Source organism: Scleropages formosus, chromosome 9 (assembly GCF_900964775.1).
Source record: "Scleropages formosus chromosome 9, fSclFor1.1, whole genome shotgun sequence".
Lineage (NCBI taxonomy): Eukaryota > Metazoa > Chordata > Actinopteri > Osteoglossiformes > Osteoglossidae > Scleropages > Scleropages formosus.
Window position 1 is genome coordinate 14,258,147 of NC_041814.1, and position 24,278 is coordinate 14,282,424.

At 41.5% G+C, this 24,278-nt stretch overlaps 3 protein-coding genes across 9 annotated transcripts in view; 1 reads left to right on the forward strand and 2 right to left on the reverse strand.

The window, feature by feature from the left end:
• Positions 1 to 3,123, forward strand: part of LOC114911249 (cytochrome P450 2J2-like) — a 36,274-nt gene extending 33,151 nt beyond the window's left edge. For both annotated transcript variants that reach the window (XM_029254649.1, XM_029254650.1), the window contains exons 6-9: positions 24 to 165; positions 589 to 776; positions 1,208 to 1,349; positions 2,580 to 3,123. In XM_029254649.1, the coding sequence (XP_029110482.1) occupies positions 24 to 165; positions 589 to 776; positions 1,208 to 1,349; positions 2,580 to 2,755 (648 nt within the window). In that variant the 3' untranslated portion in view covers positions 2,756 to 3,123. The remainder of the gene's footprint in view (positions 1 to 23; positions 166 to 588; positions 777 to 1,207; positions 1,350 to 2,579) is intronic.
• Positions 3,124 to 3,886: 763 nt separating this feature from the next.
• LOC108935461 (cytochrome P450 2J2-like) lies at positions 3,887 to 13,251 on the reverse strand. 6 transcript variants are annotated; one of them, XM_018754052.2, is made up of 10 exons: positions 13,116 to 13,251; positions 10,716 to 10,931; positions 9,229 to 9,391; positions 8,572 to 8,721; positions 8,280 to 8,440; positions 7,588 to 7,764; positions 7,164 to 7,302; positions 6,169 to 6,356; positions 5,836 to 5,977; positions 3,887 to 5,245 (listed from the first exon to the last, which is right to left on the reverse strand). In XM_018754052.2, the coding sequence occupies exons 2-10, from the start codon at positions 10,929 to 10,931 to the stop codon at positions 5,067 to 5,069; spliced, it is 1,515 nt and encodes a 504-aa protein (XP_018609568.2). In that variant the 5' UTR covers positions 13,116 to 13,251; the 3' UTR covers positions 3,887 to 5,066. The 6 variants fall into 6 exon arrangements, with proteins under 6 accessions (XP_018609568.2, XP_018609569.2, XP_018609571.2 ...); XM_018754053.2 differs by lacking the exon at positions 13,116 to 13,251 and adding an exon at positions 12,986 to 13,108; XM_018754055.2 differs by lacking the exon at positions 13,116 to 13,251 and adding an exon at positions 11,833 to 12,146 and having other exon boundaries at positions 7,164 to 7,299.
• Positions 13,252 to 17,105: 3,854 nt separating this feature from the next.
• LOC114911255 (uncharacterized) lies at positions 17,106 to 23,826 on the reverse strand. The gene is made up of 2 exons (XM_029254660.1): positions 23,399 to 23,826; positions 17,106 to 17,426 (listed from the first exon to the last, which is right to left on the reverse strand). The coding sequence occupies exons 1-2, from the start codon at positions 23,793 to 23,795 to the stop codon at positions 17,197 to 17,199; spliced, it is 627 nt and encodes a 208-aa protein (XP_029110493.1). The 5' UTR covers positions 23,796 to 23,826; the 3' UTR covers positions 17,106 to 17,196.
• Between the last annotated feature and the right edge of the window lie 452 nt (positions 23,827 to 24,278).

A 24,278-nucleotide genomic window follows, 5' to 3' on the forward strand; every position in this document is an offset into this window, starting at 1 on the left:
TAGTCTTTTTTTTGTCCCTGAAGTGGAAAGATGATGCTGAAGCAGGTTTCGATGAGGACAACTTGTGTTACTGCACTCTGGACCTGTTTGCTGCTGGGACAGAAACAACATCAACTACACTGATCTGGGGTTTGCTGTATATGATTAAATACCCAGAAATACAAGGTTGGTTTTCATGTTGCAGATAAGTTTACTGAAAGCTTGGCACAGTTATAAAGTTCTCAGTTGAGCATGGTCTACAAGACAAGAAATATACATGTATTAACTTACTTTTTCATATTATATTTAATCAGTGACTAATAGAAATTATAGAGAATTTACGACCATAACTTTTCATATTATTTGAATGGTGTTGTTCATTAGAGGACAAAAATGGATAAAGGCTAATCAATTTTAAGTTTAGTTTATCAAAGACATGTACAGGTGGTGGCAAGGAATGGGTTTTTAAAAAGATTTAAAACTCATTAATGTTATGCTGTTGTACAAATAAATGATAAAGATTTCCCAGCTGTAAAGTTTATACTCTCAAGATATAGGTAACTATTCAGTTTCCTTATTAAAATCCTACTTACTCTGTTACACATTTAGAGAAGGTACAAGCAGAAATAGACCAAGTACTTGGACCCTCACGTCTGGCAACCATGGCAGACAGAGCCAATATGCCCTACACTGATGCTGTTATTCATGAGATACAGAGGATGGGTAACATTGTACCACTGAATGGGGTGCGTTCGACGACAAAAGACACCACACTAAGAGGATACACAATTCCAAAGGTAAGTTTATTTTATTTTTTTTTTACATGTCAAGCTCTTTTTCAGACTGTATATCCTGCACATTATAAACAATGTTAGAACAGTGTTTTTTTTTTTTATTTTAAATCTAAATGGACACTTTCATTTCAATGGGTTTGGGCCAGCTGCTAGAGTAGTACCACTACTGCTTTTCACCTAATGAATAGTTGCAGGTTCAAATCCCATCTTTAGTTGTAGTACCTTTAAACAAGGTCTTATCCTAAATTGCTCCTGTAAAATTACCCAGCTGCAGAAATGGGTGATAATTGTAATTAGCTTAACACTGTAAGTTGCTCTGGAGAATGGCCTTAGCTAAATGGATAAATGTAGAGCAGCAGTAGTAAATGTGTGAGGTTTCTTGCTCTCTAGATAATGTCATAATTGAGGCTTCAGAGACCTTTTATTTTTTCCAGGGTACTATGGTGGCGGCAACATTACACTCTGTGCTTTTTGATGAGACTGAGTGGGAGACTCCTTTCACATTTAATCCTGGCCATTTCCTGGATTCAGAGGGGAAGTTCAGAAGACGAGATGCCTTCTTGCCTTTCTCAGCTGGTAGCATATTACATGTGCAATGCCTTACTGATGAAATCTGTCTTTCCTTTTCTATGTTTTACTATGAGAAAGTTTGAAATACAGACATGCATCGCTTATCGACGGGGATAGGTTTTGAGAAATGCATTGTTAGGAGATTTCGTCATTGTGCGATCATCATAGAGTGTACTTACACAAGCCTAGGTAGTATAGCCTCGATCATAGAGTGTACTTATACAAGCCTAGATGGTATAGCCTCGATCATAGAGTTTACTTATAGAAGCCTCGATGGCATAGCCTCGATGCAGTCAAGAGAGGCGGTAAACACAAGATTTGTGGCGCTGCTGCCGGTGTAACACAGCATAGTGTTTTACAGGAAACTTTTTTTAAGTAGAAAGAGTACACTGTTAAATAACGAAAAAGTACAGTATAGTAAATACATAAATCAGCAGCATAGATGTATATTATCATTATCACTGTACGTAATTGTATGTGTTATACTTTTGTATAACTGGCAGCGCAGCAGGTTTGTTTGCACCAGCAGCACCACGAACACATGAGTAACACGTTGTGCTACAACGTAGCTAATCAGCAATTTTTCAGTTCCATTACAATCTTATGGGACCACCATCATATATACGGTCAGCCGTTACGTCGTTAAGCGGTGCATGACTGTATACAACTCAATTCTCAGATGTCCTGCTATGCTTGAAAACTGTCACGGTTGCGCGTAGCGCGGACGGACTCGAGTGCAGAGAGTTCGGATCGACGTGCACGGAAGCCGAATCAGAATCCATAATCGTAGTCGAGGGGCAGGCGAGGGTCAGGCGATCAGCAAACGTCGTGGAAAGGGCTAGGCAAAGAACGTGGTCAGGAAGAAACAGGCAAAGGGTCGAATTCGGACTGGTTCTCTCAGTAATACGGTTCGCAGGGAAACGAGGAGGCAAAACAAGGTTCCGCATCTGGGCTTCCTCGGCTTCCCTCTTTATAGTCGTTCCCATCAGGGAACGGCAGGTGTTGCAGATGTGCCAGATGCGGAGAACGTGACAGAAAACAACATAAATAATGATGACTTGGCTTCACAAATGGAAAGTACATCCAGAAGAATCTATGTCCCTGTGACAGCACAGTTTAATAAAATTTTGAAACTCAGTTTTTATAATATTGTTCGATATACTTGCTCAGTAAAAATTACGTGGCATAGAAATAGGAGTATAGTTCTCAAATGTCATGTTGTCTTTGTTTCCTCAGGCAAGAGGGTGTGTCTTGGGGAGCAGCTGGCACGAATGGAGTTGTTCCTGTTCTTCACCTCCCTTCTCCAGCGGTTCACATTCTCTCCACCCCCTGGTGTGGAGCCCACCCTGGAGTCCAAAGTGGGAGTCACCCACAGCCCTATACCATACAAGTTGTGTGCTGTACCCCGCTGAACACAACGATGTCAAAAGGGAAGGTTTTTGCTGGAAATTTGAAAATGTCCCGATGCCACACTGAATTAATTTTCTGAAAGTGTACGATAAAAAAAGGAATAGAGTGGTGTAGGCATATGTATCCCATGGAAGTGGATAAGGTGGAGTTGTAACTTAAGTTACAATGTCATGTTACCTACTTCAGTAACAGGTGTTTTGGGCGTTTGGTTTTTCCATTGGGGGCGGGGGTGTGAAAATTAAGTTGCTATTATCACAAGGACCAAAACTGAACACATTTTAACGAATCTTCAAATTTTTCTTGGAGATGTATGATAACAACATATCTCATCAGTGTGAGTTGATACCTTATGCAAATTTTTAGGCACAAATTACATTTGCTACTAACTCAGAACTCTTGTAAATGGAGCTTCAGTTGTATGAAGAAAACTGTATTCCTCTATTCTAATTTATGGAACTGCTTTGGACTCAAGGCAGTACTTTTAAATGGCTGAGTAACCACTTGAATTCTGAAATTACCACACAGGTGGAACAGAATTATAAAATTTGGCAATTTACTGAGTACATTCGTGTCTGAAAACATAATGCAGTCATAGGACGTCAAGTTGAGTTGCACACAGGTTATGTTACGATGTTGATTTAAAATTATAATGAAAATAAAGAGGGGGTGCGGTGGCACAGTGGCACAGTGGGTTGGACTGCAGTCCTGCTGTCCAGTGGGTTTGGGGTTTGAGTCCCGCTTGGGGTACCTTGCGATGGACTGGCGTCCCGTCCTGGGTGTGTCCCCTTCCCCCTCTGGCCTTATGCCCTGTGTTGCCAGGTAGGCTCCGGTTCCCCGTGACCCCGTAAGGGACAAGCGGTTCTGAAAGTGTGTGTGTGTGTGAAAATAAAGAATTGTTTATGTGGTGGAGTCAGTTGTCTACATCTTGTAGTTTATAAACAGTACTCAGTGTTAGTACTGAGATGGGTGTGCATGCCTTCAAAGATGTGGAGATGTGTTTGTGTTGAAGCTACAGATTTTTGTAGCATTTTTCTCTAATAAAGTAGCAGAAAAAGTAGTTGTGTGAGCGAGATACATGCAGGCAGGCTAACAGAAATGAGTGAAATGACCCATTAATCACTGACATTGTTTAGTCTTTAAGTTGTTTCAGTATCTAAGAAATCTTAAATATACAGCATACAGTAGTTATGGCTGAATGTAGAAAATTATTTTTCATGGCTCATCTTTTTTCTTTAGTCTTAGCATTAGCCTCTTAGCCTTTCTTCCTTAGTCTGTTATGACCCCACGGTTGTGTAAGGCTGTAACATAGAGGTTTTGTATGAAGTTATGAATTGACAATAAATAGAATGCACAAACAGGGATGTGTGTTTAATTTTTTTGTGAAAGGGCAGTTAATCAAATTACAACATTGAAGAGCTAACAGGCAAACTTCATAAACATAGACAGAATGTAAAGGGTAATCAACAAGCAAAGAAATATGCCTAACCCACTACCCTTGCAGACAAGCCACTTTCAAACTCCAACCTGGAAACAAAAAGGGGTCAAAACGCAAAACAAAGTTTTCTGCCACCTTTCTAACTACACTACTTTTACACTGTCTAAAGAAAGAAAACGAGCAAACAACCAGACAAGTGTACAAGCAGTATAGAGGTGATACAAAGAAAGAAGCAGAAATATCAAAATGCCGTCATGAAGGAAAACAGAAAGACCAGGAGCACTATGACAATCACACTAGAAGAGTTTGTTAATCCACAAGCGAGCTCCCCAATGGCCTCCAGGAAATGTTCTTTCAATATCTGCGAAGTCCTGCCCTTCTTGGTCCAGCAAATCAGGCCCACCTTTTCTTGACAGATATTGCTGGACACTTGTGACTGTAATCCAAGTGAGAGGAAGGGAAAACGAAACAAGAAAACATAATAGACACCCACTGGACCTAACAACGACTATAAAATCATTGGTTGTTGTAATAAATACATTCTGCTGCCTCCATGTGTCCAGTTTTTGGAAAAGGTCCATGACAGAAATTGAACTGTGGAAATGTACAGGTATAATTTCTTGCAATTATGTGTGTGTGTTTATAGAATTGTACTGTGAGTGAGTATTATGTGTTTAAAGTAATTAAAATAAGCCTTCACAAAACTACATTTTATGAATTACAGTGTATAAGGCTGAAAGTATTTGATCAAGACAAATAGAATAAAAAATGGAAGCATGTTCGTACCTGCCATTTATCAACAGATTTCAGCTATATGGGCTAGTTCACCACTGTATTTGACTACTGACAAAATATAACTATACAGAAATCATTATTTGTTAAATGCGAGATACAGCATAGATTTTAAATGGCTTTGGGCCACAAGTGATGCCTATGAGAGATTCCAAACTTGGATCCTCTCCTTCAGGTACTCGGAAAGTAAACCTCTGTAACATGGAGGTGAAAAAGAGGAACAATTCCATGCGAGCCAGTTGTTCACCTGGGCACATCCGTTTACCTACAACAGAAAAAGAAACACCTTCCATGTAATACTGAGTACCACTTCTGTATAAAGCATGTCTATTCTGTTTTGATCCAATTCCATTTGAGCCAATGTTAAGTTTCTTCTGTGCTTAATGCAGTTAAGCTAATCTAATTACTTTCACTAGAACATCTAGGCAGACTTTGGCATATATGTTGGTGGTGCATTTCACACACAGGGATGTTGTAGAAATAATGACAAAATTGTACATCCACTTTTCACTCATATAAAGGGGTCTATACAATGCCTTTTGTCCGTGCAGTGAAAGACAATCAATGATTTTGTGATTTTATCATGAACATCCATGAAAATATTAAAACAATAAAGGACAGATGGCAAAAAATATAACATTAAAAAACAACTTAGAAACCTTTAAGTGCATTAAATGTGGTCAGAAGCAGAAAGGTATTATTGCAAATGCTGGTTATTACAGTATTTATGCTTTTTTTAAATAAAAAATAAAGTGCAGAGGTGATGAGAAATTAGATTTAATCAAAGGCGTAAAATTGAAAATTTAAAACAGGTTATCTACTGCTTTCAACCTGTAACGTAAAATTCAACATTACCTATTGAAAAAGGTATGAAATTCTCTTTTTTCAAAAAGTTTCCGTTTTCATCAAGAAAATGTTCAGGGTTGAACTTATCAGGAGTAGCATATTCATCCTTATCACGTAGGATGTATTTTAACACTGGCACCACCATCATCCCCTTTATCAGACATAAAAAAATACTGTTTAGATGTGAAACAGCAGCAGTGAACATTAAAAAAAGATTTAAAAAACATTAAATACATTAACACTTCTTCTTCTAGAAGTTCATGAGTATTTGAGGTAATTAGTTCCTTTTCCAGTTGAACTGCTGCAATAAAAACTGCACTAAATAACTCTTATTGCACTCACCTTGGGAACTTTATATCCAGATATGGTGGTATCCCTGTTGGACATTCTGGGTGGTGCTATGGGAACTATATTCCCAAATCTCTGAACTTCATGAATCACAGCATTGGTGAAGTGCATCCTAGCTCTGTCATCCATTGAGGGTTGTCGATTCTGTCCAATCATCTGATCTATCTCAGTCTGGACCTTCTCTGTGAAACCACATCAGCACACAAGGACTGTTCTGAAGGCAGCTATAAAAAATATATCTTTGAGCAAATCTGTCAAGTGTTAAACAGTGGGACTTCTGCCAGCAAATGAGATCTCGCCAAGATAACAAAATCATTCAGTGCAATAAAAAAATTCATTCAAATGGTATTACTGCTTAATTTGAAATGTAGTCACTCAGAAATTGAGACTGCTACTATGGACCTGCAAAACATCTTTAAATTTTACTTTGGAGATTGAGCCTCACCTGTTTCATTTCTATGTCTGCCTCAAGAAGCTAAACTGCAATTTGCAGAATGTGTGAACAAGCTGACATCTAATCAGTTTGTATCTGTACACAGGAAGGAGCTGTTATTGTTTTACATAGTTGCATAGTTACAAAGTTAATTGAAGAGCAGATGCACACATTGCCTGAGACCCCACTGCAGGGAGGTAACAGTCTTCTTAATACTGCCTTCACAGGTCAAAGAAAATTTGTTGATACAGAACAGATATACAATATAAAAGATGACTCAGGCAAAAACATTTACATACTCTCACACACACAGTCTGAAATTGCTTGTCCCAAGTTGGGTCGCAGCAAGCTGGAGCCCAACCTGGCAACACAGGGTGCAAGGCTGGAGGGGGAGGAGACACACCCAGGACTGGACGCCAGTCTGTCACAAGGCACCCCAAGCAGGACTTGAACCCCAGACCCACCAGAGAGCAGGGCCCGGTCAAACCCACTGTGCCACCATGCCCTCTCATTTACATACTCATTTACCTCTATTTATTTACCATATGAAAGATACCTTGAATCTCAGGGTACTTGGCCATATACAGAATTGCCCATCTGAGGCTGTTGGAGGTAGTTTCTGTACCAGCTCCAAACAAATCCACCACACAATATAGGAGATTTTCTTCAGTGAATCCAGCTCCTTCATCCTTCTGCTTCAGAGGTAAAACCGTTAAACACTTCCATTAGTGCAGCTTGTTTGCTTTAAAACCATGGAGTTGCAATAAAAAATGAGAAAATAAAGCAAAGAACTGGCAGAAAATTCAGAGACTCTCCTAAATTTATTTTTACGTATTTCACTTCCCAACATAGTTAACCTTAAAGACGTAACATTTAGCAACATTACAGCAACTTTTAATTCAGCAACAAATTATGTTAATTATTGGCTCCTGTGCCTTTTTACCATTTAACCTTTAGAATGTAAAAAAGGCTGAACTTACCTTCTCTATTTCATGGAGATAACAGTCAATATAATCTCTTGGATCGGATGGATTTCTGTCATCCTTGTGTCTTTTAACTTCTTCACCGATAAACTTTTTTATTTTGTCTAAACTTGAAAAGGCTAACTGATGCCCTCCGGGTAAAAAATCCATGATGGCTGGGTACTGGTTATACAGCTGCCAAAAACATGTATAAAAGGCTCCATCAAGAGAATCCGTATGAATGAAAATGCTATTTGTTAAGTGCTTTTCCTGGCAATTTTATGGACACTTAAAACTACAGTCTTAGAACCTTACTGAACAGTACAACAGCAGGGTTCATCCTGGGATTTGACCCAGCAAACCTTCAAATGACAGGTCTGTGTTCTGAACCACTATGCTTCTTACTGCCCTGCTTTATATAACAGAGGTCAGCCAAAATTTCATTAAACAACACAAGCACACACACACACACACACTTTCAGAACCACTTGTCCCTCACGGGGAACCGGAGCCTACCCGGCAACACAGGGCGTAAGGCCAGAGGGGGAGGGGACACACCCAGGACAGGACGCCAGTCCGCCACAAGGCACCCCAAGCGAGACTCGAACCCCAGACCCACCAGAGAGCAGGACTGTGGTCCAACCCACTGCGCCACCGCGCCCCTCCTCAACAATGCAAGCGAAAAGAGGAATTAGAAGTCATGATCATACTCGGCCCCAGAACGTTGCAGGCACTTTGAAAATTTCTTCAGAACACTTCAGCATCTGATGAAAATGGATATCGCCATATTCAAATCTGTGCCCAAACACCAGTGTGCAGATCATATTGGCCACAGCATTGTTCACAAGGTAATGGGGATCAAAAAGGAAGCCTAAAAACCAGAAATGGTTAGGAACTATCAGTAATATAAACATCAATATGGGCAAGAGGAATTTTTGATAGGAATGACAAAAAAAAAAAAAAAAAAAAATTACAAGGCTTTTTCTAATGCTTCTGGCATACCTTGCTTTGCGTGAAAGGCATCAGAAAGGAAGTGGCTTTCTTGCAGGATGGAATTCTCCAAGGTCTTTTTGCCAACTCCAAAATACTTTAGTGTTGACAAGGCAAAGCGCCTCTGCTGTTTCCATATATGTCCATTGGATGAAATTAGACCTATTCCGACAACATCACTATATCAACAAAGACCATTTTTATCACCAATTTCTTCAGAAGCAACTGTCCTTGTTATACAGCAGAAAATGTCAAATGTAACTTTACAACGTACATGAAAGTCACAAGCAATATTATAATATGTGCTATCAATGTTTAAGGCATAAGAGTGCGCAGAATATTAATTTCAGGGTTTTGAAGGATATTAATCATAAGCATTTTAAAAAAAAATTTGCTGCGTAATATTTTACAAACGCAGGGGGCGTGGTGGCGCAGTGGGTTGGACCGGGTCCTGCTCTCCAGTGGGTCTGGGGTTCGAGTCCCGCTTGGGGTGCCTTGCGACGGATTAGTGTCCCGTCCTGGGTGTGTCCCCTCCCCCTCTGGCCTTACGCCCTGTGTTGCCGGGTAGGCTCCGGTTTCCCACGACCCCGTATGGGACAAGCGGTTCAGGAAGTGTGTGTGTAATTTACAAATGCTATGAATGAGGCCTCTGCTGCAAGAGATACTTACCCAGACCTTTGCAAAGTCTTTGATTCAGTGGGTAGGAGGGACGTTCTGCAAACGTTTCGGCCTTCTCCAGGAAAGCCTCTTTAAAATTTTTGATTCCAGACAGAACTACACATCGGACCGGTCCCACGTCAATCCTGGACACACTGCCATACCTATCTATAAGCTGAAAGACACGATTAAAGCTTCGAGATACCGAGTCCAATCACGCCCTGAGAAAAATGCCGTTTAATGGGGATTACTGGTTTTGTTAAGGATGACTGCTTCGAAGCCAACCTGACTTTCAGGATGCGCAACGTTTACCTCTCGGTGTACTGAGATCTATATTATCTGAGTTATCTGTTACATCAGCATGATGTAACACTGCTTATGAAAGCTAGGAATTCAGTTCTTTTAAAACAATATATCAAAGCAGTTCTCTGAACAGACTACAGGTACAGAATGTCAACATTTTTAAATGTAATTTGCTTTAGGATAATGCAATTTTTTTCTTTAAAATACACATATGGAGGGGGGTGAGGGGGAGCGGTGGCAGAGTAGGCTTGGCTGGGTCCTGCTCTCTGGTGGGTCTGAGGTTCAAGTCTTGCTTGGGGTGCCTTGCGACAGACTGGTGGTCTTGTGCTGGGTGTGTCCCCTCCCCTTCCAGCCTTGCGCCCTGTGTTGCCAGGTTGGGCTCCGGCTCGCTGCAACCCCACTTGGAGCAAGCGGTTTCAGACAGTGTGTGTGTGTGTGTGTGTGTGTGTGTGTGTGTGTGTGTGTGTGTGTGTGCGTGCGTGTGTACAGATATGGAACGTAATAGGCTGCATGTATTCACTTTACATCCCTTTTACTGATTAGCTATTCTTTATGTGTAATGAATATATTCTCTATTACTACAATATAAAATATTTTCATTCTAAACACTTCCTTCTTCAGCTTCTCATGTTTTCAAGAGATCTAGTGTTAGTGGATAAGCAGAAAAAAAAAAGTTACTGATATTACCTATACAACAGGACACCCACTTGTTCAATGCAGGGTTGCAGTGGCCCAGGGTGTATTACCAAAGCACAGGGTGTGAGGCAGGGTACATCCCGTGTGTAACTGCCCACAGCATGAGGCACCAGTCCATCTCTGGGCAGTTGCACACACTTACTGACACACACACAACACGCACCATTTAGAACCACCAGTTCACCCGCGACACATCTTTAGGCTGCAGGAGGAAACTGAAGCATCCAGAGGAAATCCATAGAAACAGGTGTAAGATGCAAAGCAAACACACACACTGAGGCACACTGGAGCCCGTAGCAGAGGAGCTGTATGACTGCAGTGCTATTAGATGCAGCATCACTGCAACTGACAGCAGACAGCATCAAGAAACGCATGTCTGTGGACCAGTGGTATCTAGTGTAAGAGGACAGAGCTGTTGTCATTGCGACTGCTCAGCTTTCTGCTTCACCATTTATAAAGCGCCTGATTTGGGAAGGCTGAGTGACCCTGGGGCCCCGTACCTGGCAAAGGGAGTCAAAGGGGTCCTTCACGCTGATGCTGAGCATGTTTCCGATGACAGGTAAGGGCAAGGGTCCGGGGGGCAAGGTCCTGGAGGGTAGGCTGCCCACGTACTTCACCAGCAAGAGCACACAGAGGAAGAGGAGAAGTCCCTGCGTGTCCGTCCATGTCCAGGACAGCTGGGGGGGGAAGATTTCGGCCGCTGCCGCCAAATGCATCTGCTTCCCGCGAGACGACGCGGGGAAACATAAACAAAGTAACATAAGCTCAAGTGGCAAAGTGAACACACACACACACACCGTCTGAACCACTTGTCCCAGTTGGGGTCACGGGGAGCCAGAATCGAACACGGCAACACAGGGCGTAAGGCTGGAGGGGGAAGGTACACACCCAGGACAGGACGCCAATCTGGCGCAAGGCAGCGGGACTCAAACCCCAGACCCAGCAGAGAGCAGGACCTGGTCTAACCCACTGCGCCATCGCGCTCCCCACCGCAAGGTGAACGTTCAAGTTATTCTTCCTGCTCCCCCTCCACCACACAATCATTTGTGTACTCAGCTACAGTCTGTATTTTTCGATATATTATTACTTCAACTTTTACTGAGCGCGGCTCATCTCACACACAGTCAGTGTGTGACAGCGCCGAAGGGATACGACAAACAAGACAGCTGCTAGAGTAAGTAGACATTACTACTAACTGACCGTGACACCAGACCAGGTGCCTTGGAGCACAGAATGAGAAAAATGAACATAAAAAATACTTGTACAGTCACAGTGAGTGACAAATCTGCAGCGCGCGCCGCCTTGCTTGGGGCTCCGGATGAGGCGAAGAACTTCCAGAAGCCTGTGGACGCGCAGCCGCACCGTTACGTTACAAATGAACCATTACGAACGTTTATTTGAAGCTCGGGCAAAACGATGGACGGTTCTAGCGAGTACACAGCGGAATAATAGTTCTCTCGGTCTGAGGAGCAACTTCGCCTCAGAAGCTGCACCAAGCCAGCCGTCACACTCCCAAGAAGATTCACGCACTCCACTCACCCCCCTGCCGGCAGCAACGCAGTAATGCGCAACTACTTTACTGACGTGCCACAATCCCCATTATTCGCAACTACTTACAATAAACGTGTTTCCACTCGAGCGGGACGCTCTTCGTTACAATAACTTCTTGCAAAGTACCCTCTCTGCTAGAGGGTTGGTGCTGAGCGGCTGCGGAGAGTCGCTGCTGTCGAGGTGTTTGTCGCGAGCGCGGTTCGCCGAGTCGCGCGACCGCCGCACAGCTTCCCGCGTAAGATCGGTGCGCTGTGCGAAGTTCGTGTCCCTCACTTTTATCACGGAAGAGTTATTAAGTCGGGAGCAGCCTTTCTCATCTGACGTAACAGGAGTCCAATTGCCAGTTTCATATGTTGCTTCAGATAACATTGATCGTGCGTGTAAACCAGGGGTGTCCAAACTACGGCCCGCGGGCCAACTGCGGCCCGCGGGTCAGTTTTTATTGGCCCGCAGCAAATTCTGAAAATATAATTGAATATGGCCCGCACATGGCGCTTGAGCTCAACTCTGTTGCACTTCTCAGTTTCAACACTAGATGGAGCCAGTCACAGAAAAGGTGCTTCTCCAATAAACAAAATTAAGCAAAGAAAAATATTTACTTTTTTACTAAATATTTAATATTTAGCTTCTCTCCCTCCCTGACTTCTATCAGAGTTTGGATCATGCCAAGTTTCCTCTGATGAGACGCCACGCAAAAAGAATGATGAGCCTGTTCGGCTCAACATACATATGTGAACAAACATTTTCTCTGTTAAATCAGAACAAAAGCAGACTGAGATCCAGAATGACTGATAGCCATTTCTGTGAAGTCCTTCGTGTCTCAACCACCAAACTTTCTCCTGACATCCCAGCCATCCTTCAATCCAAAGGACAGCATCACTGCTCCCACTGAGAGCAATGTTCTTCACATTATAGGTGAGTTAGAAATACACACAGTAATCATGTGTCAATATGTCACCTCTTGTGTGTGGCCCGGGCCTTTGCTTATTTTTCTGTATTTGGCCCTCACCAAAAAAACTTTGGACACCCCTGGTGTAAACACAGGTGCGAAAACGAGATGGACCTCGATCGAGTTGCACCCTCAGGAAAGAAGAAGAATCAGAGGTGTAAATCGTAATCGCTTATTCATTTTATGGGTTTACTTCAGTATTTAAGATATAGATTTTATAAGTTTAATATTTTACACAACTACAGTGTTCGTTCCCGTAGGTTCACAGACTTGCGATCAGCAGCAGCCTTCGTATGTCGAGGACCTCGCCGTTTCCGACGTCTCCCTGAACAACACCAGGCAGCTTTACGACGCGTGAAGTGCCTTTAAAACGTTTAGCGGAGAGGAATGTGCGTCTTGCCTGGTTTCTGTGTGTAGGAGGAACGTCCGGAAGAACGAACACAAACACACACACACACACACACACACACACACACACAGGGACTTCCCTCTGTCTGCACCCCGCAGAAAGGAACGCGCCACCACACGACGACACACTGGGCACTTTTTTCGGTTACCTCCAGACACACAGACAAAAAGGGCAATATTTGTGAAGTGTACAGTTTACACAGGACTTTGCATTCTTGGCACTAATTTTGAGCTGCTCTTGTGTAACTCCTTTCAAAGGCAGAACAGTGGTCCTACATGAAACACACAGAAGTTTCTAGTCGCAGGCTAAGCTGAGAGAGAGAGTCCTGACAGCAGGAACTGCACATTAATTCATTCTGCTGAGGTTTTTCTGCACAGCGACTTACAATTACTTGCCCATGCGTATAGCTGGGTGATTTTACGATTTTACGGCAGCACTTTAGGTTAAGTACCTTGCACACTGTTGCTACAACCAGGGGTGAGATTCGAACCTGACACTTTCTGACCCAAAGGCAGCAGCTCTATTAAGCACTATGCTGCCCCCCCCCCCCCCCCTCCCCCAATATTTGACAAAATGCTTTTAAATGGGGAGCAAACACAGCACAAAGTCCTGCAATGCAGTGTCTGGATCTGCTTGGGCCTGCAGTCCTGTCAGTACAGTTCACAACAGTGTAACTGTAAGGTACACACCAAGATTATCGTGGACTAGTCACGAGACGGTAACCTTTGTTTTTATGAAAACCCATCCACTTTGATGCAAAACTTGAAAATGACAAACGATGGAAACCGAAACCATCCAATCCTGTTAGATCTTAAATAACACTAATTTATTTAGCTGGCTCTTTTCTCCAAAGCACTTGACCATTATTTACCCATTTATACAGTTGGGTAATTTCACTGTAGTAGTTTAGAATAAGTATGCTGTTCAAAGGTACTACAGCCAGACGTGGGGAATCAAACTTGTGACCTTTGGATCCAAAGGCAGCAGTACCCACCACTACACTACAAACCACTCTGTGAATGGTATAGTTTCATAGTTCTTCCAAATATCTTCCAGCCAAGCACACACACACACACACACACACAGACACAGACACACACACACACACACATCCAGGACAGGACACCAATCTGTCACAAGGCAGCCCAAGCAGGACTTGAACCTCAGACCCACCAGCAAGCAGGCACAAGCCAAACCTGCTGTGCTTCCAGCCTCTTAAAATGAGTCCTCATTAGTGCTGGACTGATTACGTGATTTGCTTGTGTAAACCGGTTACATAACTTATCCTTTTGTTGTTCTTGTCAGAAACTGACATGGAGGATTATGTAAAGCAAGAATTATCGCATGAAAACCCTGAGAAAATTGCACTGAAGCAAGATGAATACATATTACAAATACATGCAAGACATGATGTCACCAGAGTAACATAATAAAAGATCGAAGAGCCAAGGGTTAACATATACAGGCGTACATGTGTTTATCCATGTGGGATAAACATGCAAGAAAAACATTGCTTTTATGTAATATGCATTCATAGTTTTGGAATTTGAAATAAGGATCCATGGTCTTTTGTCTATTGAAATTAAAAAAAAAAAAAAACATTTACCATATTTGTATTGCTGTAAAATGTAACTTTAAGGGGTATTTAGACACATATTATTATTTAGATTTTTCTTAAACACAGGTATGCACCAAATTTTAAATCAGATACACTGCATTATATATTTAAAACAGAAGAACTAGTGAGCTGAGTGTTTCTTAAATCAGTGTCTGATAAACGAATGAACTAAGAAGAAAATTTCACCCATATCAAGAAATTAACTTAAATGCTTGCTTTATTTAATTATCTGTTTATTTCGAGGGAAGTATGGAAACACTGAAAAACACAGACCACAAGCAAAAGGAATTTCACAGGAATATGGTTAATCGTACAAAGCTTCAGACAATATCAAGCAGAATTTAAACTGGACCTTCGGTATAGCAGACATCTGTTAAAATTGTTTGTCACAAAAATCAACAGTTGCACACTGGGTCCTCGTGCTGCCAGCGTCCAAGTCATCATTTTAATAGATACTATTTTGTTTATTTATGAGGATGCCTTCTTAGCTGTGTTACAAAATTGCATTCTTCGCTTGTTCGTTTTCAACGAGATGGTGCAGCGACGCCACCTGCGTTTCCCTGTCAAGTCGCTAGGTGGCAGTAAAACGCAGCGAAACAGCGCCCGGTGTTGACCGTGCGTCACGAGATGAACGGCGCACGTGTTCTGCGGATAAACCAGCAGACATCGGCATTAAAACATGAATTTTTGGAGACAACACTTTTTTTAAAAAAATTTCTGTCACTTCAGATTGGTTTTAATTTTATTGTAGCTACAATATATTAAAATGTCAATGTTTTGCGGGATATTTCTTTGTGTAGTTGTATCCAAGATTTTTACAGAACCTACCCAATGAATGAATAAATGAAGGTACATCTCCAACAGTAGGCTTCAACTGATAGATAATAAAGTAAAAAGAACGTGGCCACAGGCTAATGAATGTTGCACATGTTGTTTTATGTTAGTAAAAGGTAATACAATAAAAAAATCCTGTGTATCCAGGAGTGTGGAACAAGTGTTTGATGAAAATGGAAGAAAGCCTTACAGCAAATTTGTAATTCATTGTAGCTTTATCTGGGGCTTTGAAAGAACATTGAGGACCCAGTGTACATGTTCACACTACACAGTTTATGTTTATGAGTCCCTGACAATAACATGCCCAAATATAGCCCTTAATTCTGAGGGAAAAACAGCTGTATGCATACATGTCTTGCCTCCAGAAAAAAAAAAAAAAACACACAGCATTTCAAGGCATAATTATACGCATATATTGAGTATACCTTGTTATTTCCCATGTGTTTTGTAAAAACAAACTGCATTCTCAGGTCTTTATCAGAAATGAAAAAAGATATTCAAACATGGTAGGAAAGGTTTTTCACCTGGGTCCCTGCAAAGATTACTTGTTCACAGTTAAGGTAATATACACTTGTAAAAATCTTCCTGTGTGACAGGCCCAATAGTTCAAATAATTTTGGCCAACACAATGTGAGAATGGCCTTAGCTTCCCCAAAAAGAAAATTCTGCCATTTTCTGCTGCAGCCAGCGTGCTTTAAACATGTTATTACATACGTATTTTTTACTGTGCAGGCATTATAATATGCTTGAAAATATAAATAAGAAAGGAAACGTGAGACAGTCAGACTGGTAGAAGTACTCTTACAGTACTGTGCATATTAACACTTATGGAAAACCATATATAGTGTAGTAGCATTTACACAGTACAGTACACATACTACAGTGCATTTAAACTGAATTTTTAATTACTTTTAAGTTATATATTCTTGCAATAACCTGCCCTGTGGGGGTTAATTTTACTTACAGGGTTCATGGAACGAATGGATTAAACATTTATTTTGTCTTTTCTAGGTATTAGCATAGGTCAAAAGTCTTTTTTATGTTTGATTATTTAACTGTGTTTTGCAGTACATAAAGGACAGAAGTGTCATCAAAATGTTGAATAAAAAGCTTTCTGCTACATTATTGAACACAGTGTGAAAACATGAGAACTGTGTATATGTGCGCAATTGAGTATGAGCACGTGAGTGTGAATAAAATGGTTCGCCACAAAATACAGTATCAAAGAGTGCAATATGTGCAGTTATTAAAAACTTCAGCCAGTACAATGGAAATCAATCCAACATCCAGATGATGCAGTTTTGTATCCAGCTGCTGTAGCTTGAAAACGCCGTGCACCCAAGCACATTTAAACAGCAGCATATTTTTTTGGTCACTTGTTTCAGGACGATAAAACACTGCAGACTTCATCTTCCTGTCAAGCAATAAGACATCAGCTGTCTTCTCACCAAAAAACGTTTAACAGACAAAACATTACACACTGCTGTAAGCAATGACACCGATGTCAGGTAATTTCGTAACGGGCTCGGTGGTTTCACGGGTGTTTGAAACGCAAGCTAGCTGGCTGTTTTTTTCTTTGTCTTCCACACTGAACCGATAAAAGAGTAAACCTTGCCCAGTTTAAGTGTCATTGTACGGGTTTTGAGGTATATGGAATGTTTCATCTATGGACACTACGAGCTCTTCGGGTTTAGCGGCATCCGCACAAATATCCGGATCATGCGAAATGAAGTTCGCGTCCATAAATCGTGCAAACTCGCTCATCTCATTCATTTCGTTCATGCTGTTGGTTATGCAGTTTATTTCGCTCTTATTGCTGTTCTTGGCTGGACGGGGGCCAAACACCCAGTCTACAGAGAAAAAAGAGAAGACATTGATATGTTAACACTGATTCAGACAATTGTCAGAGGGTGTGATCTAATTTTTTAAATTAATCAAAACCGTTCTGAAAAAAAAAAAGGTGTTTTTCGACTCAAATCACATTACGTGTCATGCATGTTAAACATTTTTATTTATTTATTAACAGTGCAATCATCCTGTCCCATCCTATCAGTTAAAGGGGTAAGAAATTACTTTACTCCCTGTAATAATGTTTAGTCTTCACATATGACTCAAAACCTCTGACTGCATAAGTCAAAATACCATAAAGATGTTGCTCAGTAACCTGGTACAAGCCATACCCATTTGGACCACAGTAAAGTCCATTAGCAATGAAAATGGTACAAATTAATATAAAAAAGAACACTAGTTAGACAAACTATTCTACTCAACTCTGCGTAGGGCAATATTTCATCGCACAGTTGTCATTTTGTGAAACTAATGTGTGCAGAAATTTGAAACGTTAGGGGCCGTTTCCTAAAGGTATCATTATGCGACACTGAGATTTGCCAGTTTTATAAAATCTGAAAATAAACTAAATGAAATACACAGAGCTATGTGTGCTGATTAAAAAAAATGTACACAAGGGGATCAGATAGAGAGGCACCAGAGAAGTCTGTACACTGAAATTTTTACAGCTTCAGAGAGAACAAATAATTTAAGTAAATACATAAAACATTCAGTAGAACGCATTAACAGCTAAATGTGTTCTTTTCTTTGTGAAAATATTCACTGTAAAAATTTTAGGTTACATCTAGGGAAATGCAAATGGAAATTATTAAAAATGATAGGAATTATAATAACCCAGTGTATGCTTTTATACTGTATTTCAACATCTGTAGCAAAGATAAAAGGGTAAAAGCTGAACTGTTTATTCAGGCATTACCTTTCAACACCATCATTAAGCCACTGCTGCAGTTAGCATCTAGTTGATTATCTGCTTGATATATGTAGCTCAGTTTGCAAGTTCCGAGATGATTTAGAAAAAAAAAATGTACCTGCGAATAAACATGGTATGGCGATGTACTGCTTTTGCAAAAGTTCTTGCTAATCTGGGTGAAAACTTACTGCGTTCTCCAACATAAGATGATAAGTCTTTTAAAATATACTGTATATCCTTGAGATAATCCTAGGGTGACACCAGAAAAAAAAAGACACACATAGACACACACAGACACACAGAAAGCTAAAATCAAAAGAAACACTACATATGAGCACTGACAATGTGATTAACATGGTACAAATGACATAAAACGCGGTGTGCGGAGTAACAGAGCTGTCGTGCCCCGGTGTGCCGTTGCCGTGCCGGCCTTTGTTCCCCTGTCCACTGTGAGGCTGGACAGAGAGGGACCGCTGTGGTCTATTTTTGTCCCAGGCAGAGATTCAGCGCAGCTGCAGTAGGAAAAAAGAAAAAGGAACGGGGAGGAGGGGAGGGAAAACACTTGCCCTGTTCCCCACGAACTGACTGCGTGGAAATCTCAAGGGCTGTTTAAGTGCTTGCTGACGAAACCGCAACCCGAAATCCTCACTCGCGTGATGTACACGCCCGAGGACTGACGCAAGGCTCAAAGGTGAGGGAAGGGCGCGCAGGAAAGTCCTAAGGATGGCATGGTGGCGTAGGCGGTCTTTGGTGGATGAGAGCTCACGTCCGACTCTCGGTGTCAGGGCTCAAAACGGAGGCCGTGTTGCAAAATCCGGGAAAAAAAGCTTTCGGTCGTCCTACTTTCAAAGCTGAAATAATGAAGCCTTAACTCTCTCCGCCACTGGCAATGGCCTGTGAATATCTCCTTTAAGCTTTGTTCTTCTGTCATATCTGAGCAAACCTTGCTTGTTACGATTGGCTAAATCATCTCCTCATTTTAACTTCTGCCGAGGTGGTACAGTGGCTCTGCAGTAGCACTGGTGCCTCACAGCTTCTCTGCTGTGGGTTTGCACATGGGTTCGAGTCTGGCTTAGTCTGTGAAGAGTCTGCATGTTCTTTGCATTTCCATGGGTTTTCTCGAGCTGCTTCATAGTCCAAAGAGGTGTGTTTCAGGCAACCTGCTGACTCTGAATTGCCTTGTGTGTGTGTGTGTGTGTGTATGTGTGAAGAAGTGTGTGGTTGCCCTGTGATGGACAGGTGTTCCATCCAGGGTGTACCCTGCCTCATCCCCTCTGTTGCTGGGATGGACTCTGGACCGCTGCAACAACACATAGGCCCTCATGTTCAATATTCCCGACACAAAGGCTACAATATTATTTGTATACAATGTATCAGTATTCATAATAAGAATGAATAAATTAAATAGCTTTACATGTATGAAAAGACAAGCATTTATAATATGCTTGAAACGAATTAAAGCATACAAATGTTACAAATGTTCAAGCTATAGATTTTTCCAGTGATACAGTTTATTTTTAATTGTATTTTCCTCACTTGTCCGTTTTCAATCTTTTTTTAAACTGGCAGCCCCCAAGCAGTCCAGGCGTGTGGCACCACCTTCATTCAACTCATTTCCACATTGTGTACAGCTCATGTCTCGTGTTTGTAAGTGCTGGTGATCAGTCATAAGATGAAGAATGTTGCAGATGTTTATGGGATAAATTAGTCAATGGTTGGCATTTTAATAGGAATTTGCAAGTACGGTGTATTTTATATTTTTCGTCTTTTAAAATTTAATTTTCAGTGTAGCTCAAAGTCAATAAAATGTAAGTCTTATGGTGTATTTCTAATTTATTAGTTATATCCCAGACTGTATTTTTTTATTTATTAATTATATCCCAGACTTTTACAGAACCTATCCAGCAGATAAATTAGGGTATGTCTCTATTATTTATTACCTGTATTGATAAAGCAAACCGAAAGTGGCCAGATGCTGATGTGATCAATAGGCCGGAATCTAACAGGAGGTTGGTGAGATGATGAATTTTTTATTGTCAGTAATTTTAAGCTAGACAATTTTAATGTTGTTTCAAGTTAATAAAAGATATTAAAACAAAACTTTCACAGTGGACTTGTGCTCCATCCACAGTGTGCCCCGCCTCAAGTGCTCTGTTTCCAGGATGACCTCTGCAACCCTTCATAATGTAAGCAGTTGATGAAAATTTTTAAAAAAAAAAAAGAAAATTAAGTCTGAAGTTTTTACAGAACCTAACACGCAAATAAATTGAGGGTAATCTTATTCTTGTGCTTTTATTGATTATAATGTAGAAGTTAGATTTACGGAGTTACAGACTTCCAAGCCCAACTATGTTTGTTTATGCCCCAGTATATAGGAAAGCAGCAAAATACTTTTGTACAAAAGAGACAATCATTTTCAAAATTAGAAAGTCAACCTTCTCCCAGTTCCCCTTACCGAAAACTTCAAAGGAAGCTTATTTGAGACTTTAAGACGTAAACAATACAATTTTTAAGAATCTTCCACTAGAAAAATTAGGCCACGAATCTATCACGATATTTGCTGGCATGCGATGGGCAACACAATGTTAAAACATATGAATATTTCTCATTTTATTCTATAACTGTACCTGCGTCATATCACCTAAGTGAGATTTCATTGTTATTAGTGAGATATGATTGTTTAATAAATTTGTTGCTCTGAAAACACATAAAAGGTCATCTAGGTTTTTTTTTAACTTAGGAACTAAGTAATCGACTGTTTTTCTTTGGCACTGCTAAATATTACATGACAATTATGTTTATGCATGACATTCCTTCAGATGTTCTGTTTAAAATTTCAGTGTCCACTTATAGTTCTGGTCGTGAAGATGTCGTTTCAAATTCATGAGTAAACTTTGTTCTGCTGTAACACTTTCTATAAAGCATAACCCGATAAATAAAATCTTTAAAGACTGAAACCAATAAACACGCTATGCACAGTGAAAAAGCAATCTCAGCGAGAAACTTTATGGATCATCATTTCACACTGCATGTCACTGCTGAGTGGAGACTTTTATTCATTGTGGGATATTACAACTGCTAGAACTGAGTATCTCTGGTGTGAGTGCAGTGCTGTCCCAACTGTTCCAATGGGCTCCTTCAATCACCCACATTTTCTGTATCTGTTTGCTCCTAAAAATTCTGTTGACCTCTTGTTCTACATATAATAGCACATTTCTTTCACTAATTCATATCCTCCTATATTCCTCTATAAATTTGGAATGTACAGTAGGCATATCTTTCATTTAGTTAAATTATTGTGTCGGTTTGATTGAGTAGTAAGTAATAAGTGACTAGTAGTAGTTGACTAGTAAAAACACACAATGTCATTATGGTTCCAAACTGTTTTCACAGCTCCAGGGTGAGGGCGTTCAAAGCCATCTGAACTCTTTAGCATAGATTTCCTCCAGGTAAACTGGTGTCACCTCACAGGTGAAATCCATGCCATTCAGATGACCTGGTGACCAAAGGTTGCCTTGTATTTGCATGCTTGTGTGATGTGACAGCTGGAAGTGTAGTGGGTAGAGCTGCAACGGTAGAGCTGCCCAAAGGTTGCAGGTTCGATTCTCCCCTCTGATTGCAGTACCCTTGAGCAAGGTACTTACCCTGAAATTGCTCCAGTAAAATTACCCAGCTGGATAAACGGATAAATAATCGAAAGTACCTTAACACTGTAAGTGGCTTTGGAGAAAAGCGTCAGCTAAATGAATAAATGTAAATGTCTGTGTGTCCGATTACTCCGTTAGGCTTAAGCATGTCCTGTGCTTCCTGTAGAGTACTCTCACCCTGACCTTACTTAACATCAACTGAGTTTAATACTAACAAAAATGGCTCCAGATGTAAAAACATAAAAAAGAAGTACTTACATATTTAATGTATAAGCACTTATTTGAGTTTAATTTTCACCACCTGTATACAGGTACAAACATATTTGCTCACTGTAACTGTGCCTTGGATTAGATTGTAAACTAAACAACACACTCTTTTTAGAAGAGCTTTAGAAAACAGTGGATGGGGACTCGATTCAGAAGAAAACCTTTACACACGATGGATGTTTATGGTCTAGGGGTGAATGAAATGATGGATGGACTGCAGTTGTTCACAGGGACAACCTGTTGGACTGGAGTGCGGCACATTTCAAAACGATACCCAAAGCCACCAGGGGGCGGCGCTGTGACGCATTTTCTTCAGTGAGGTAGGTGGGGTTGCGGGAGCACCTGAGTGCGGTTCAGCACGGTCACATTTTGGGATCTCACCTGGTCACAGTTCAAACTGCTTCACCCCTACTACTCATCAGCACTTTACACCTCAAGTACCACATGTACCAAACGTGAGAACGCTAATGAAAGGCAACCGAGGTAATTATTCAGAGTGTCGCAGTTGACAAAAATATATACACGATGCTGAGTGAATGGAATTAAAATAATATAATATTATAAAAGTATTTGAGGTGTCATAAATGTGTTTATCGTGCATGTCTACTCTTGGTAGTTATCTTTAGTGTCACTGTGATTTAAATGAGTAAAAATCAGTTTAAACACAAATCAGTGAATTCTTTTTAAAATAACGGAAAATTAAAAAAAAAAAAAAAAACAAAAACGAAATCTCAACCTCCATAAATAATATTCTTTCCTAGAACAATATATAAAACGAAACACGTCCATCAACTTTGACCATTACTTAACCATCGCCAATAGTTTTTTTTGTTATTAAAATAACCTCACGTTGAGTTTTAGTGCGTTACACAAGATTAGAATGAGTGACGCTGAACAGCACAGTCACTCTCTGGAATAAAAAAAGAAAAAGGTGCGACCGATAACACACACACAAAGAAAAACTTGTGTTTCAACTGATCATTAGGTGCAAACCCCATTCGGTATGTGAATACACCGCCACCACCACCACCATCATCATCCTCATCACCATCACCACCACCACCATCATTATCATCATCATCATCACCGTCGCCATGACATCATGAGGGCCGGCAGCAGCAGGCAGCGCCCTCGCAGCCTCGTCACTCACCCACGAAGTCGTGGGCCAGGTCCTTGGTGAGGTGTCCCACGATGGCATAGGCCACGGCCACGACCACCAGCGCTGCCATGACCAGGTAGAGCACGGCTTTGGGCAGCGGGATCGCGTCCCTCGCCTCGTCCTTGTGCTCCGTGTGCGGCAGCTCGTTCTCCGAGTACGAGTACTGAAGGACGTGCTCGAGGCCCGACGTGTGGTTCGCGTTCGAGGGCGCGCGGCTGGCGCTCGCGCCGCCCAGCTCGGGCTCGAGCACTGTCACCAAGGCGCTCGTGGTGGCCTCCACTTTCTCGTCACTTTGGCGAACCAAATCGGCTGTTTTGTTCACGAGTGGCAGGATGTGCGAGAGGAAAAAACTCCAATCTTTGATGGCGCTGGCGTTGCACAAAAACATGGTGTCGAGGTTAAGCGCGTTCGCCTTTTTTTTTTTTTTTTCCCCCTCACAGCACGGTTACTGTGCGAAGGAGCGCGGCGACCGACAGCATCCCCGGTGTGACTGCGCTCACTGTGCGAACTTGCCAAATAAACAGAGGAAGAGGCGCGCGCAAAAGGCGGGAAGCGCGCGAGGAGGCATCGGTGCGATCGCGGGTAAACGCAGCTTTCTTCGCAAAGTCCAACAGGTCCAGAAAAAGACGACAGGAGACACACATGTGGACGACCGCTTCTCCGCGTCCACGTGCAGCTCGCGACTGAAGCCGCAGAACGGATCTCCCCTTAAAGTGCTAGAGTAGAGTAGCGAGCACAGATACCGCATCGGCGAGGAACCCCCCAAAATGAGGGCGAGGAAATGAATTAAATAAAGAGCCTAAAGAACACTTGCGCGCGCGCACACACACACACACACACACACACACACACACACAGAGTAAAATTAGGC

Bases quoted from the DNA above. Each gene is read 5' to 3' on its own strand.
- LOC108935461 (XM_018754052.2), bottom strand. From the start codon at position 10,931: ATGCATTTGGCGGCAGCGGCCGAAATCTTCCCCCCCCAGCTGTCCTGG. The intron at 9,392-10,715 runs GTACGGGGCCCC...CGTGTCTTTCAG, and splicing joins CCTTTGACTCCCTTTGCCAG to CTTATAGATAGGTATGGCAG. The intron at 8,722-9,228 runs GTAAGTATCTCT...TTGTCGGAATAG, and splicing joins AAGACTTTGCAAAGGTCTGG to GTCTAATTTCATCCAATGGA.
- LOC114911255 (XM_029254660.1), bottom strand. From the start codon at position 23,795: ATGTTTTTGTGCAACGCCAGCGCCATCAAAGATTGGAGTTTTTTCCTC. The intron at 17,427-23,398 runs GTGAGTGACGAG...TTTTCTCTGTAG, and splicing joins CCTGGCCCACGACTTCGTGG to ACTGGGTGTTTGGCCCCCGT.